The sequence below is a fragment of the Mytilus californianus genome, unplaced genomic scaffold, assembly GCF_021869535.1.
Source record: "Mytilus californianus isolate M0D057914Y unplaced genomic scaffold, xbMytCali1.0.p SCAF_22, whole genome shotgun sequence".
In the NCBI taxonomy this organism is placed as follows: Eukaryota; Metazoa; Mollusca; class Bivalvia; order Mytilida; family Mytilidae; genus Mytilus; species Mytilus californianus.
The window spans coordinates 1689138-1705320 of NW_026262671.1; the positions used below are offsets into that span (position 1 = coordinate 1689138).

Here is a 16183-nt window from a genome sequence, read left to right on the forward strand (position 1 = left end):
TACACAACACTATGATAGAAAAGAGGGGAAAAATAGACAACACCATGATAGAAAAGAGGGGAAAAATACACAACACCATGATAGAAAAAAGGGGTTTATCACAGATGCGCCGGAATCGATGCAAATACATTCCGATAATTAGTCACATTCGCTGATATCATAATCAAGAAAAGAGGGGGATTGTGGCTACGACATAATCAACATACATGTGAACATCTGTTGCAGAGATATTCAACAATGGTCAATCAAGTCATGGCGAGGTCAATAAAACTTAGAAGGAGTGACATCAATATTACGATTATGATTTATATATTAAAAGGAATCTTCATAGATAGTGTATCTACTATGTTTACAAAAGTCTACAAAATTGGTACCAGTATAACAATACGGTGACATTTCACTTACAGATTAAAGCTCAGAAAGATGTCAATCTATCGTATTGTAATGAAAAGGTATGTGTCTATTGTCATACCAAATACGGGATGTTACTTCCGGGTTTAAAAGGAATATATTGTCTAAATTTTAATATCAGTGCTGTCTCTAAGATATAATATATATTTTCATCATATGTTGTGTGTTGTTTCTTTTTAGGGGTGCTGTTGTTGCTCTTCATGCAATCTATATATTATCTGTGCAATTTAATCTTTTGTCCTGTTGAAGACTAGCTACATATGTATTTCTGAAGTTTATCACCAATGTAGGAACAATTTTGCAAACGAGGATGTCATCTTGTAAACGTTTTAATTGCCTAAGAAGTCATCTTAGACACTAAAAGATGTAAACGCCTACCCAAGGAGCTTCATTGACATTGAAATTAAAAGAAACAGTTGAAATATTTTTATTCACTTTTTTTCAAAATATTAAAATAGATAAAATAGAAATTTATGATTTGGTTTGTTTAAATCGTCGCTGTATAGCACTTCAAACAGTTTATCCTTATTGTTCCACTTGAAGTTATTTTCAAATTTAAAGTAAAATGTTCAAACTTTTTTTTTATAAAATACAATGCTCTAAAGCTCCTTTTTAACACATACTAATGGTGTCATTATCATTGTTTTGCTAACATATTACCATTTATATTTACATCTTAAAACTTATTCTGAAACACTCTCTGTTAATAAATTCGTGAAAAATTATTTCAAAAGATAAAAAGATATGAAAAATCTTCACTACTTCATAATAGACAACTTTCGAGTTCGATGCATTTCCGTCAAAAACTCTGGTTTTAGTGAACATCATTCGTGCGTTTAGGCGCATCGTCACTTCCGTTCCAATGTTGAGCGAGTGGTTGGAAAACTATAATGCTATATTGCACGAATTATTCGGCAAATTAAATTCTCTAAATTGACAATTAGCACTGCTGTCATTAGGGAATTGTGATTAAGTACTTACAAAACAAACGTTATTTCTAGTTTATCCTGCACAATGACGATCACTAAGACGCTTGATGAACGTTAATAGTGTAGGGATACAGGCGATCCCCTCTATCTGGTAAATGACGTAATAAAAGCGCGCATAATTGACGAGTTTTTTCCGGTGAAGGATGAACTCGAAAGTGGTCTATTCTACATACATGTAATGACAAACATAACATTTTTTCGCAATTATTCCTTCAAAAATACAAATGTTCATGTTCAGAATGGCACACCACAACACCCCACCGTTTATTTGTTTCGTTTCAATCATTATGATAATCATAACAATGATTTTACTATATAGAGACATTTATTCACTATTATTGTAAAAATACCTTTGTTTTGGAAAATAAAGTATCTCTCCCGTATTGTTAGTTCAAGATCATGCAGTGCGTTATGTTTTCCTCTGTTATCCCCAAGATTATAGCAACAAAGAAATTGTAGAAGATATGAGTACATAACAGGAGGGAAAATAAGACTGTTGAATGTAATTAAAGGTTTCAGTTCGTCTGGCAATAAACAAAACGGGTGTCGAAAACATACAACTTCAATTATCAAATTTTTAAACGTTAGCAATAATCCAAATTTTTGCTTCATTTTCTTGAATATAGTTTGTTCCGCCAAGCTGTTGTGAATTTTTAGATGTATCTTATCAGGGGTATAAATGGTTAAACTATAACTGATAATATCGAGACATTCCTTAACTCGTGTACATTTATAAAATAAAGATGCTAAAAATAACCAGGAGGAACTTGAATCGCTATGTAAACTTATCTTGAAATAGCAAAATGTTCTCTTGATTTGTTTGTAAAAAGATTTGTTTCTGTTCGTCATCTTAAGATGATCAGAAGTATGTATAGATTTTCTAAAACATACACTTAACATATACACACACATTTCTTTTTTTAAAATATAATTGTAACCATCAAAAAATCTTTTAGATAAAATTCGAATGGAATTTTCATCATGCATACACATACATATATAAGTAAAACAGGACAATTCCGACGCAGTTATTGTCATTCTACGAAAACTTACTGATTCTGATAAGAAATATTGAAAAGTTGTCGTATGAAACACAGAAATCAACGGCGATCCATAAATAGACCGAAGTGTTTCCAGCAATGCATTATGATGGTTGTCAGTAAATCTATCTTCAAACAGATTGTTTTCTGGAATAAAGTAATGAAGACATGTTCTATATTCCACACAGTAAATTACTCTCCTGACACAATCCAAAAAAACAAAATATCATATTCCTAGGTTTCCATTTTGATGGACCTGTTTCCTCAATCAACCAAAACATTATTGTTTTAAGGAAATAAGAACAAAGAAGATCCCCATGTTTGGGTTTGATTATGTCCTTTAAAATGATTTTAAGTAACGCATAACATAATAACTGAGTATGGCAAAAGGAATGAATCAACATTTTTTCGGTCACAGAAAACGATACCCGCCATTGTAAGTCCTCATTTGGGGAATTTTAACATCCAATAGGAACAAATAAAACTCCATATTGTACAGCTGAGGTAGCTAATGTGTCATGTGGCCATGTTGTACGTGATCTGGAAATCCATTGTTGAGCTTGTGATATCCGTTCTTTACATCTTAAACAAGATGCATAATCCAATCCACCACCTGGTGTTGACTGACATGGTGCATGAATAACCATGCCATCTTCTAAGTTTTGTTCCCGAAAACGTTTACTTGAAATGTACTTTTCTTCTCCCACAGTCTCAAACCAGTCACATATTATGCCAATATCAAAGAATAACTCGTTAGCTAACTTCAGTTTTGTAAATCCAGGTTTTGTGTCGTTTGTATCCATAAACAATATTATTCTATATGGATCATACTGGACATTATTAAAGCTTTCATACACACGAATAACTTTTAGAAGAATCATCTGATCGAAATCACTACCTTTGAGATAAATACCTTCTGCTTTACTAGCACTACTTAATAAGGTTACACTTGTATTACTTTCAACAATGTCCTTAGCAGTAAATATCTCTCTTCTTGTCCTTACAACTTCCTCAGAAACAACGATGTCACATAAGTAATTATAAAATTGAAACGATAGATTCTTGTCCTCTAAATTCATATTTGCAACATATTTAGAAAACAAATAAAAAAAAAAGATTTAATTATTTCATAAAATATTTAATCAACTCTGGTAGCACAACGTTATTTGTCGAGGACTCGTCAGAACATGCTTGAATATGTTTAATATGCACTCAACATTCGGACTGTATGTTGTCATTGTTGTTTCAAGGATGTGAAACTAATGATTGCGTTATATATAGAGAAACAACTACTTACATACATTTTACGGGTACAAAATCTAATCGATGAGAGAATGCATGGAGGCGTATCAGAGATAACTGAGTTAAATTCTGTGTATTTTAGTTATGAAATAAAATAACTACACATACTGTATATTTTTTCTATCGATAATTTGAGTTTTACCCTGCAATTTTACATTGAAGTTAAAAATATTTGTTTTTTCTTAATTCTACATTGTTGTCTTTAATATTCAAACATTTGTTTTGATACTGATATCTCGAAAACGAACTGTTATGTTAATAACTAATATAATAAAACTGGTCGGCAAAATAGAGCTCAAGGAGATGATATGTGTAGCGTTTAATTTAATGACATACGTTGAGTAATAATTCTTTATCTGATTTGCAAATGAAAATTAATTTTTCACTTATATTGATTAGGCATTTGAAGATTATACTGTTTTTTACCAAATATATGAAGCTGCATATGCACATTTGACCTTGTAAGTACTCTCATTTGTTAAAATTTCATGCTATTTAAGTAAAATATAATAAAAAAAGAAATATTCTGAGTTGATTGAGTTTCAAAGACAAATGTTATGAGAACATTTGGTTGAAATAGGACCATGTATATTAATAGACAGAACTCAGTGTTATGAGGAGTTTTTTTCTGACTTTTTCTCCTTATTTCTTATTTTCTGCTATAATAGAAAACTTTTTCCAAAGTGATATTTTAATAAATATATAGTTATAAGAAGATGAAATTACTTTTAATAAACAACAAATTATTCACTGGAACGCGGAGTAAATTTAAGTTTTACTTTAGGACTTATTGAAAACTCCTTGGAGTCAGTAAACTTTTATATCGAAAGTTCATTCAGCTTGAATACTTTAATTTCTTGTTTATTATAACATGTATATCATGTATGAGTGAAAGCTATCCCAATTTTTTTTATTTATTGACCTAAAAAGTAGAAATTTTAAGTAAACGAAACCTTATAGTGTAGACAAAGATGTCTATTAGTGGTACTGTTTGGCAGCAAATGAGATAAATATTTGATAATGTATTGGTCACACTATAGTCTATTATGATGAGGCTTGATATGGGTTATCCTAAGAAATTTTGCTGGAATCAATGTTAATGTCGTCTTAATTTTAAGTCCTCAATGCTCTTCAATTTTGTACTTGATTTGGCTTTCTTACTATTTTGATCTGAGTGTCACTGATGAGTCTTATGTAGACGAAACGCACGTCTGGCGTATCAAATAATAAGCCTGGTACATTTAATAACTATTTACATTATATATTTTTATACCACATTTTTCTCAAACTGTCGAATTGATTATGACAAAACTTGACAGTAATGCATGAAATAACCAGTATTACAAAAGAAAAGTCACATTCAGTTTATTCAACAACAAAGTCTTCTTTAGGTGTAATACCAGCATCATGACAAAATCATAGTACGTCACATTCGGTTGCATACGAAAAAAGGTCGAACATTGTTTTTAGAAGAATATGTTGGAGCTATATCTAGTTGTATACCTTATAACTTTATTTTTTAGTATACCCAATACCTATATTTAATAGTAAACCTTTGACCTATTTGACAAAGTGTAATTGTGACTTTGATGAAGAGTTGTCTCATTGGCACTTATATCATAAAATCTTGTATCTACTTATTCAATTATTTTCTAATATACCGTATACATGTACCTGTATATTTTTAGAATATATAATAAAATTGAGAATGGAAATAAGGTATGCGTTAAAGAGACAACAATCCGACCAAAGAGCAAACACCAGCCCAAGGCCAGCAATGGGTCGTCAAGACAGAAGAATATACCTATATTTAGCTGTATACCTTTTACCTATAGTCAGTTGTATGCATTATATTTATATTTAGCTGTATACCTTTTATTTATATTTAGAAGTAGGGACTATGTGTGATTTATTTTCCACAGTTCAATTTCGTTTCCTGCTGACACTAAAAACCAACAACTGTACCTTCGAACAAATCCTTTCAAAATGATATCCACCGAAAACCAATACTCCACAGTTTTACAACGTTCTCCAATTTTCATACAAAAAAAAAGTTGTTGAAGTCCGATTTTGATGATTTTGATAATTTTTTGCAATGTTTATTTTGTTAACGTTAATAATTCGCTACTTTTCATGCCCATATAACGAAATATGAAAACATAACAATTTTAATATAACTGGTCGGAGTCAAGTCGATAATACTTGTATCGTTATTTCCGGGCCACTTGAGATCAAAATCGAAATCTTATAAAAAATAACATTAGTTAATTGACTTTGATAAGAGTATGTTAAGTGATAAACTTTATACCTGTAAGTAGGAATATTGTACTTGTCTATATTTTTACTAATTTGATTCGTTTAGACAGAGTTACATGTTCAACTATATTTTCAAGGCAAGACTGAAAACTACAGATATAAAGTGGTTATGTGTAGCATGTACGACACAAAAGATAGAAGCAATCAAACGAATATGTGTGCTTTTTATTTCTAACTACAAAAAAGAAGATGTGGTATGATTGCAAATGAGACAACTCTCCACAAGAGACACAGAATTTAACAACTATAGGTCACCGTAAGGCCTTCAACAATGAGCAAAGCCCATACCGCACAGTCAGCTATAAAACTAATTGACAGTACTGCTATAAAAATCGTAGCCTTTGTACGAAGTTGGTTACGAGGCTATACCAACCCTTGGAAAATTCAGACTGATCGATATATCTTCGTGTCGATCTCATACAAAGGCTATATCTATACCGTATATTGACATTTATACAAGATTGTATAGGTTCAGGAAAAACAAACGAAAATTAGGATAAACACAACGGAACTGTTTTTGAAGTGCGACAGGGAAAAATTATCTCCTGCTATGCTTGGAATATTTCAATTTTTAAACATAACCGTATCTTTTGGAGATTTTACCTTCGTTCTTGTGATTTAGATCACATACTTTTAAATGCAAAGTACCATTGCCGACTATGTTATTGTTAGCAATTATTTTCTTAAATGATGCTTTACATAAATTGTTCTTGCGTTATACGAGCGCGATTTTTTTCACAGATTTAACTTATGCGGGTTTTTTGAATGGCACGCAATTTTGTATACTCAATGTTTTCGTGTATATATGAATCGAAATCTTTTAAAAATCAATATAAATTGATTAACTTTGCTAAGACAATGGTAGTAGTATACCTATATTTAGTTGTTTATTGATATTCAATTAAAATTTCAGGGTTCAAAATATCAGATGAAGATATAGTAAAACATTTGGATGTGCATGCATTCATAAAGAATTATTTTTCAAGCGTCGAAAATAACTAATTATTTCGTTCTATGCTTTCATCGCTGGTCACTAATTTTAATGTCAAGTCATGGGGCAAATGGCAAATAAAAACTGAATCACGATAGAAGGACATCCTGGATCTCTGACAGAGGTTACGTGTAAATAAAGCTATATCTTACTGTATGCACTTCATATTTGTGAACAAAATCACATTACTAAACTATTAGCACAATCCAACGTCACTTATTATTTTTGTGGCGAAAAATTAAAGGTAACATTAGTCCATTGACATATGGTATATGAATTATTTTTTTAATATAACTGTATCTATATGTAAAAGGAGTGATATTGTGCAAAATGTGTTTACTTTTAGCAATGGTTTTTACTTTCCTTTTTAAATATAGTGCATACTCAACTAATAAATCTTTATGAATACACTAAAGTTATGTACTCACACAAATTTCTGATCTTCGGTATAATTTGTATACTATCTTGATGAAAGCGAATCAAGTTTTTGAATAGTAGTTAGCATTTGTGTAAACAAAATGGTAGCAGCTGAATAGAAAGTAAAATATCTAACAAACAGGACAATCTATTTATACCTATGACATTTAAATATTTAGATCAGGTGATCTCCATATCTAATATTTCTTTACGGTTAATCTGAAGGGTAATGCCTAGGTAACTCCATTTGTTTTTATTATTTTTACGTCAAGTACGACATTTAAAATATATGGGTCCTTGTATTATCTGTAACAGTCTTATTGGAATGAAGCACTGCGTTTTATGCTTGTGACATACTGGATATGACCTTTAAAACTGCCAACACAGCAAAACGTATATTTTATTGTTTAGTAATGTTCATATTCATGACAGTAAAAATGCGTATTAAATAATTATCGATGGTAGCAGACTTATGATTTAATACGCCAGACGGACGTGTCATCTACATAAGACTCATCAGTGACGCTCAAATAAAACAAATATTCTAAAACCAAACAAGTACAAAGTTGGAGAGCATTGGTGACCCTAACTTCCAAAACCATACTTGTACTACATGCGAACTGGAAATTCCAACATTTGTAGCCGTTATGTCAATTCAGAATTCTGGTACGCACAGATCACACATTTATGTTTTAAAACAATGCCAGAAAAATAGTTGTCCTTTAAATATTTAAAAACAAAGTAGCTAAAAAAACAAATAATATTAATTTATTCTGAAAATCACAAACTTTTGCGTTATTTGGTTGCTTCAAATTTTCAAATTATTAAACATTGTGTCTTACAGACATAAGAAAAAAGGGAAACATTGTTAAACATTTTTTCTTTCTATAAAATCTCATCAGTCTCTATTGACTTATTTTTGTGTGCTTAAGTGAAGTTGTATGGTTCCAATTATTAATTTTCACGTTTATGTGAAAAATTGGTATTATATAGTGTGAGACGAATATCCTTAGCATCAATAAATGTATACAAATCATAATACTTTCGCGCCCTTCCCCAATACTACTAATCGTCCTGTCAGTAGGTCAACAGACAATAAGTTCAATGTATCACATAAGATGCAGAATATGCAGACAGTCTGTCACTATCTTGGTACCATATTTGTGCTAATGCAGGTTATCAATTAGCATTAAATGTAGAAGATGGCTGTTCAGATCAAATCCATACAAGAAAATATAGCGCAATGCTTAGTAATATTACATAAGAAAATACTTTGGCTTGTATCATGACACTTAGATAGGTTTCTGGATTGCTATGGAGCATTCACATGTACAATAAATATATTATTCTGATTTTTTTTGTATTCTTAAAAGTTTATCTATACTAAGATTGAAAAAGAAGGAAATTGCCAACTCATCGTTGATTATATCCGTGTCTTTGGTTTGAAGGTCATTATGGTATTGCATAATAAAAGGTAGTATTTAAAAGTAGTTAGTGTAAACATATTTCATTGTTCAAAAAGGACAAATGAATTAGAGTTAAAATAACTTGTTTCTAATTCATTTGTCCTTTTTGAACAATAAAATATGTTTAAACTAACTACCTAAAAGTAAAGACAGAGAGGCCAAGGTCAAAGATGGTTTTAACTTTTTGCAAAACACATTAAGCCCCTTTGTGATTACATAACTCCCTTAACTTTTAACACACTGCCTGATATTTGTACATATGTTGAAAAAAATGAATAGAATATCAGACGATAATCTTGAAGCACAACATGAACAGAAACAATACCACAATAACTAAAGTAAAAAGGAAAACAAAGAGCTAATACTTAACCAAATGTCAAGATGACCACTGCCTTATAATGGTGTAGATCTAAGTTGCTCAGGAAATGAATTTAATCCTTATCATTATGAAGTTTTGGAAATATTTGATATAAAGACAACTAACTTTTAACGAGCTATAATATAAAAGAACAAGCATTTCTGATTCAAAAGCGCAAAGTTAAAGCAGTATGTTCTCGAATAGGAAAAAAAGATTATACTTCTCTACACGTTAAACTATATTAAACTAAAACAGTAGCAGAACTGTTTTGGTTCGTTGATACTATTAGGAATGTTTATGTTTAACCTCTAATTAACGAACATTTCACTTTGTGAATTACTGACAACTGTAAAACAGAAAGTACGATAATAAGTTTTCGAATGATATATCATATAGCCGTATGTAGGTTGGGTGCATTAAAGTCGTTCACTAGGAGGCTTTTCGAAAAATGTCACTCGCTGATCATAATTGTTTCCAATAATAAACATGATAAACGGTGTCTTTGAAATTCGTCGAGTGTTGTATCATTTTAGGTTGATGTTGGCCTTGTTGTCATCCATGAATATTTTGTGAAACTTCTTTAATAGTGTATCTCATGTGGACTTTTGAATTTTTTTTTTATCTAGAAATACTTGACAATAAAGAAATAATGGTGCACATGGGAATGTCACCTTTGACGTTAAAAGGCAATAACAGTATTCCCAAGAAACTCTCTCAATTTTGATAATACGTGTACTTTGCCAGTTAAACGTAGTTTGCTAGATGAATTTCTAAACCAATATTTCATTTCAATATAACAGAAAAAAATGTTCGAAAACAATAATGAATTTCTTTAATTGCAAATTTATGTGTAAGTTCATGAAAATAAATGACTGTAATATGTATACAAGACCTTAACTTCACACTGTATTGCTATCATATGTTGATACTATTACTGTAATAGTTTCATGTACCTGCATATGATGTATAATTATTAAAGGAGTTGTCATGTCATTTGATATTTTTATGAAAATGAGAATATTATTGTGATTTGTCAGAAACAAGGGAATGACTTTTAAAATAAAATATTTCCAATAAATTCTGAAATATTGTTTTGACATCTTTTTAGCTTTGTAACTTCAATATTATATTTTGAAGCCGATTCATTGTAACTTTTTGACCTTGCTTATTGGGAAATCCATTCGAAAGAATTGCGAAGATCTAAGCAAAAGATAATATTAATAGTAATTCACTTTGTACACATTGTGATTTGGATGGAGAGTTGTCTCATTGTCACTTATCTTCTCATTTCTTAATTTTAGAATGATGTTCCAGATGAATTAGCACGAAAACATATGCGAATTCGAAAGGAAAATGAAACTTATATTTTTGATAGAATGACACAATCTGTCGGAATTTTCCTCAGAAAATCGAAAACCCTACAAGGACACGTATTTCTGGTTCCAAGTCAAGCGTACGGCTCTGTATTTGAAGGCTACACATTGACCGATAATTGTTTACTTTTTACACATTGTGACTTGGATGGAGAGTTGCCTCAACGACACTTATATCACATCTTCTTATTTCTATATGTTAGACAATTCAAACATTTTAAAGTCTATTCCACAGGTTGTATGTTTTGTATCAATCTTTCCATGAAAGAAGATTGTTGCCTTCAACTTACAAGGAAGCAATTCAACCAAGTGAACCAAGTGGTAAATTTAAGTGATCCCATCCGAAAATCTTACGAACACGATCACGCTTTGGCTGACTGTTATGGAGTATGTGTTTCAATTGATATATTTTTATTGTCGAAATAGATTTATCACCGGTTTTGTACTTGAATGACCATCATGACAAAAAAAAAAGACCAACAAGGCATAATAACAAATGTGGAGCTGGATCCACTTACCCCTTTTTTTTTTTTTAAACTAAATTTTATTCACATATTTACAGTTGATAGTAGATACATTAAATACCGGTACCTTATCCCGGCCTCGTTATCATTAGTATAGAACATTTTTTATGGTTAATTGTGTTAGTACACATATTTTCATTAATCCGGATATAGTTTATGTCTTCACCTGAATGATTTTTTATACTAGTTTCTTTGTTTACAAAATAGCTAGATAACACGTGTAGTGCTTTTTGAAATATACATTAGTGTATTATCTAAGGAATTTTTCCAAAATATTTGTTTTTAAAGGATTATTAATATATGCAGTTATGTTTTTCTGTTGTGAATATTCGTTTGAAATTCATATGTGTTTTACAAAATATATCTACAATAAAATCGGATGCTATTTCATCAGATCATACAGTTGAAGGTTATTTTCATTTACTATGAGTTCTTGTCGTACTAGATTTCTTATATCCTGAATAACATTAAGCTTTTAATTTTTTTAGTGGACAACAACAAAAAGAGGCGAATAATATTATACAAATAATAACACAACAAGAATAAAACTACTATTGTCAAATCTCTAATCACAATTGATAAACACTATAATACATGTATGTACATAAACAGGTAGTCATACCTTTACAATGTATGAAGAAAATTACAGTATACTCCCAATATTTGAGTGAGGTATTATTTTTTTTCAGAGTCATCATTCCTAATATCATGTTTCAAGTCAGACATTCAGTTCATTAAATTGCATTAATAGTCTGCCAACCTTACATCCTAAAAAGTTTCTTGTTTCAATGTAGTTTCTGATCTCTTGTCTTAATATTTTGAGTGGTTGTATATTTTTTAATTTTTTGTCAGACATATACTATACTTTATATATGGTGTAACTGATAATAATTAAAAGTAAATTAAGTTCATAATACTCTTAATCATATATTTTTTATCCAAAAGCTATGTTTGTCAGATTAATAACATGTCTTCCAATATTTAATTTCTCAATAATTTGTTGTACTATTTTTTAGAATAATTCAAAATATGAACATGTGAGGAAGAAATGTTCATAATTCTCTATTTTTTTTTACAGTGTAAGCAAGTATCTGTTTCTATTATATGTCATTGTTTTAATAATTTATTACAGGGAAGTATATAATGAAGCATTTTCCATCTAAATATTTTATATCTATTATCATCTAAAAATGTAAAGATAAATTTTAATGTTTCATATGCTAGATTAGTATTTTCTAGTGTTAAATATGATTTCCATTTTAAAAAGCCTATAGGTGTTTGTATTTCCTTTGTTTTAAGTAATAAGTTATAAATATCATGATTATTTAGGGTTTGAATACGTTTTTTGTTTATGATGTTAAGATTTTCTTTTATATTTATATTGACTTGAGTATGTTTAGATGGTGAGTTTTTGATGATATTGGTCCACTGTTTTGGAATAACTTTCTTCAGTTTTGTTACCTCAGCTATCCAGTTTTCCTTATTTTTCAGTTTACTTAGTATGATGTCTAAGGATATGTTTCCGTTTTTATCTAATAAATCGTTTATAACCAGAATGTTGCTTTGTATCCAGGTTTTTAAACAGTAACCATTTATTGTTGAAGCTAATGTATTTATTGCCCCATATTGTTTGTTTCATTATTTCCCAAAACATGGTAGGCGTTTGTTTAGTTTTTTCTTTTGCTTTTATCCAGGTCTTTATTAACTGCAGATCAAAATCTGGGATTTGTCTTATTATATTTTTTTCAATGATATTTTTAGTGCTTATATTCATCTTGAATATTAAAAAATTATCTCCCATCTTATTCAGAAAATATTTTGGAATTATCTGCCAATTTTGTTCAGCATTTTCTTCAAACAATAATTGTTTAATCCATTTGAGTTGAATTGTTGATATATAAGTATCTATACAAATCATTTTTAACCCCCCTTCTGTATAATTTTGTGAAAAAGTATCTCTTTTAATCATATCTATTTTCCCATTCCAGATATAGTTATATATCATAGTTTTAATGTTTTGTATAAAATGTTTTGGTAATATCATATTACTTGCTATATATGTTATATTTGGGAGTATAAGAGACTTCACTACAGTTAATCTTCCGAGCATGCTTATCTTTCTTTTTGACCACATACTTATAATATTTTCAATTTTATCAGCTTGCTTTTGACACTTTTCCTTTATATAGCCAAAATAAATGCCTAAACTTTTTATTGGTTCTTTCGCCCAATTGATTCTTACGAATTTATCTTTAGTATGTTTAAGTCTCCCTAGCCAAGTTCCTTCAGTTTTGGTTCTACTTAATTTTAAACCAGAAAATAAGCCAAATGTTTCTATTAAGTTCATGACTAAAGATATTAACTTTTTGGATTTTAAAAATAAGGTTAAATCGTCTGCTAATTGACATCTTTTTATACTACAGTCTTTTCCATTTAATTTGATTTAGAACCCTTTATCAATTTTCTCAGATCTACTTCTGCATGCTAGTACCTCCACCGCTAGTACAAAAATCAGAGCGGACAACGGACATCCTTGTCGAATTCCACGACAGATCTTAAAAGGGTTTAATATCCACCCAGTATTTACAATACACCCTGATATATCATTATATATAGTCTCATCCCAATGTATAAAATCTTTTTTAAATCCATTTTTTTTTAATGTTTGTATCATGAAAAACCATTCAATTGAATCAAAAGCTTTTGAGAAATCTAGAAATAAAATTGCTCCCTCTACATTGAAATTTTCAGCACAGTCAATGACATCTTTGATTTGTCTAATATTAAAACCAATGTATCTATTTTTTACATAGCCCTTCTGGTCAGCATTAACAATATTGGGTAAAACTATTTTTAGTCTTTGTGCAAGTGTATAAGCAAGAATTTTAGCATCTACATTTAATAAAGTTATTGGCCTATAGTTCTCCAGAGATTTTAGATCATTCTTTTTTTAAAGATCAGTGAACTTGCCCCCTTTTTTGCGAATTTGTCAAACTTTTCTTGTTATAGGACTCATTATTTACTTTGAATATTAACATTTGAATTTGGGGTCAAAATTTTCTATAGAATTCTACATTAAGTCATGTAAGTCCATCTTAACCTGGAGCTTTATTAAGTTTCATTTTAAACACTGCTTCTGTAATTTTTTCTGATGTTACTAGCCCTTCTAAACTATTACTATTTTTATTTAAGAGGTTTTTTTTCTATTTTAGTGTTTTGAATATACTCTTTAGTCTGTAATTTATCTGGATTTGATGGTTTATATAGTTTCTCATAATATTTTACTTCCTCTTTTAAAATATCAGTTTGGTCTGTTGTAATATTGCCTTCATTGTCATACAATTCTATTATAGTTTTATTTACTTGTCTTGATTTTTCTAAGTTCAAGAAAAAAGCAGTATTTTTTTTATCTTCTTTTATCCATTTTGCTCTTGACCTTATTTGAGTTCCTTTTGTTTTTTCAAGGTATAATTGATCTAAATGGTCGGTTATATTATTTATTTGTGAAAGTAATTCAGAATTAATATTACTTTCACTTTGATCTAATTTAATATTTAGCTTATTAAGGTCTTCTTCATCAATTTGAATTTTGTCTGTTTTTTGTTTTGCTTTTTTTTTTGCAAAAATCGAAACTGCTGTCCCGAACTTCAGCTTTAAAATTATCCTACAATATACCTAAATTTTCTGCAGTTTTTTCCTTTTTTTCGAAATATTTTATTAGTTTTTTCTATATTAAAAACAATAGTCTCTATCATTCAGTATTGATGAGTTTAATTTCCAGTATCGTTTCCCTTTGTTTACTTTTTGAGTTCTGATTTTTAATGAAATACCATTATGGTCTGTTGATTTTGATATAATAGGCCTTATATCTGCTTTGACTATTTGTGATTTACAATCTTTACTTACAAGGAAGAAGTCAATTCTAGTTGCTTCCAAACCTGATTTTCTACGCCAAGTATATTGAATTTGTGTGGGGTTTTTCTCTTCCCATATATCTATAAATTTGAAATATTTTATAAGCGTTTAAGCCCGTGAACTGGTTTGTCAAATTTGTTTTTTGTTCTTATATTTTTGTATCATTAATTGTTAGAATGTCATTAAAATCTCCTCCCATTATAATTTGTCCTAAGCTATGCTCTTGAGTCTAGTCTTTTACTTTTTTAAAGAAGACGTTTCTTTTTTTTTGCAATATTTTGTGCATATATGTTTATAAGAAAATAGACATGATCTCCTAGTTCAACATTAATTAATAGATTACGTCCCTCCTGACCTTTAAATTCATTTATAATATAATATTTTGTTTGTTTTGAAAACCAAATAGCTACACCCCTTGATGCGCTACTACCCAAACTATGAAAAATTTCTCCTGGAAAGTCATTATTTAAATTGTCATTCATACTTTTGGCGAAATGCGTTTCTTGCATCATTAAAATTTGACATTTTTGGTGTTTGCATCACTCAAATAATCTTTTTCCTTTTTCAGATTGCAGTAAACCTTGAGTGTTTACAGAACATATGTGAAGTGGTTTAGGAGCCATTTGTGTGAAAAAGTTAGTTTATTTACTTTTTGTTTACCCTTCATTATTTGTTTGTTCTTTCCGTTTATTTTATTTATTCCGATACAGTACCTTTCATTAATTGTTAACTCGGTCGTTGATTTAAATGACCTAGTTTGTTTGAATTTATGATATCGCATGTGTGTTTTGACACTGTCATGTGATGTACGTAAATATAAACAATACCACTTGATTTTGCTATCATGTGACATGTGTAAATATAAACAATACCATATGTTTTCTATATCAGTCGATTCAAGTTTGTTTATTGTTATAAGGGTTTTGCGAAGGTTCTGGTTTATTTCCAGTTTAAATCCCATCACCAGTTTGTATCTTGTAACAATATTTTCCACATTTGCATTCAATTTAGCTGCATTTAAATTTAAATGTTTGCAACTTTTATTTTTGTTTACCAACTTATTTTTGCATTCAATACATAT

At 29.7% G+C, this 16183-nt stretch overlaps 1 protein-coding gene across 1 annotated transcript; it reads right to left on the reverse strand.

The window, feature by feature from the left end:
* Positions 1 to 1931: 1931 nt before the first annotated feature.
* LOC127732038 (uncharacterized) lies at positions 1932 to 3526 on the reverse strand. The gene has a single exon (XM_052241078.1). The coding sequence runs from the start codon at positions 3517 to 3519 to the stop codon at positions 2899 to 2901; it is 621 nt and encodes a 206-aa protein (XP_052097038.1). The 5' UTR covers positions 3520 to 3526; the 3' UTR covers positions 1932 to 2898.
* Between the last annotated feature and the right edge of the window lie 12657 nt (positions 3527 to 16183).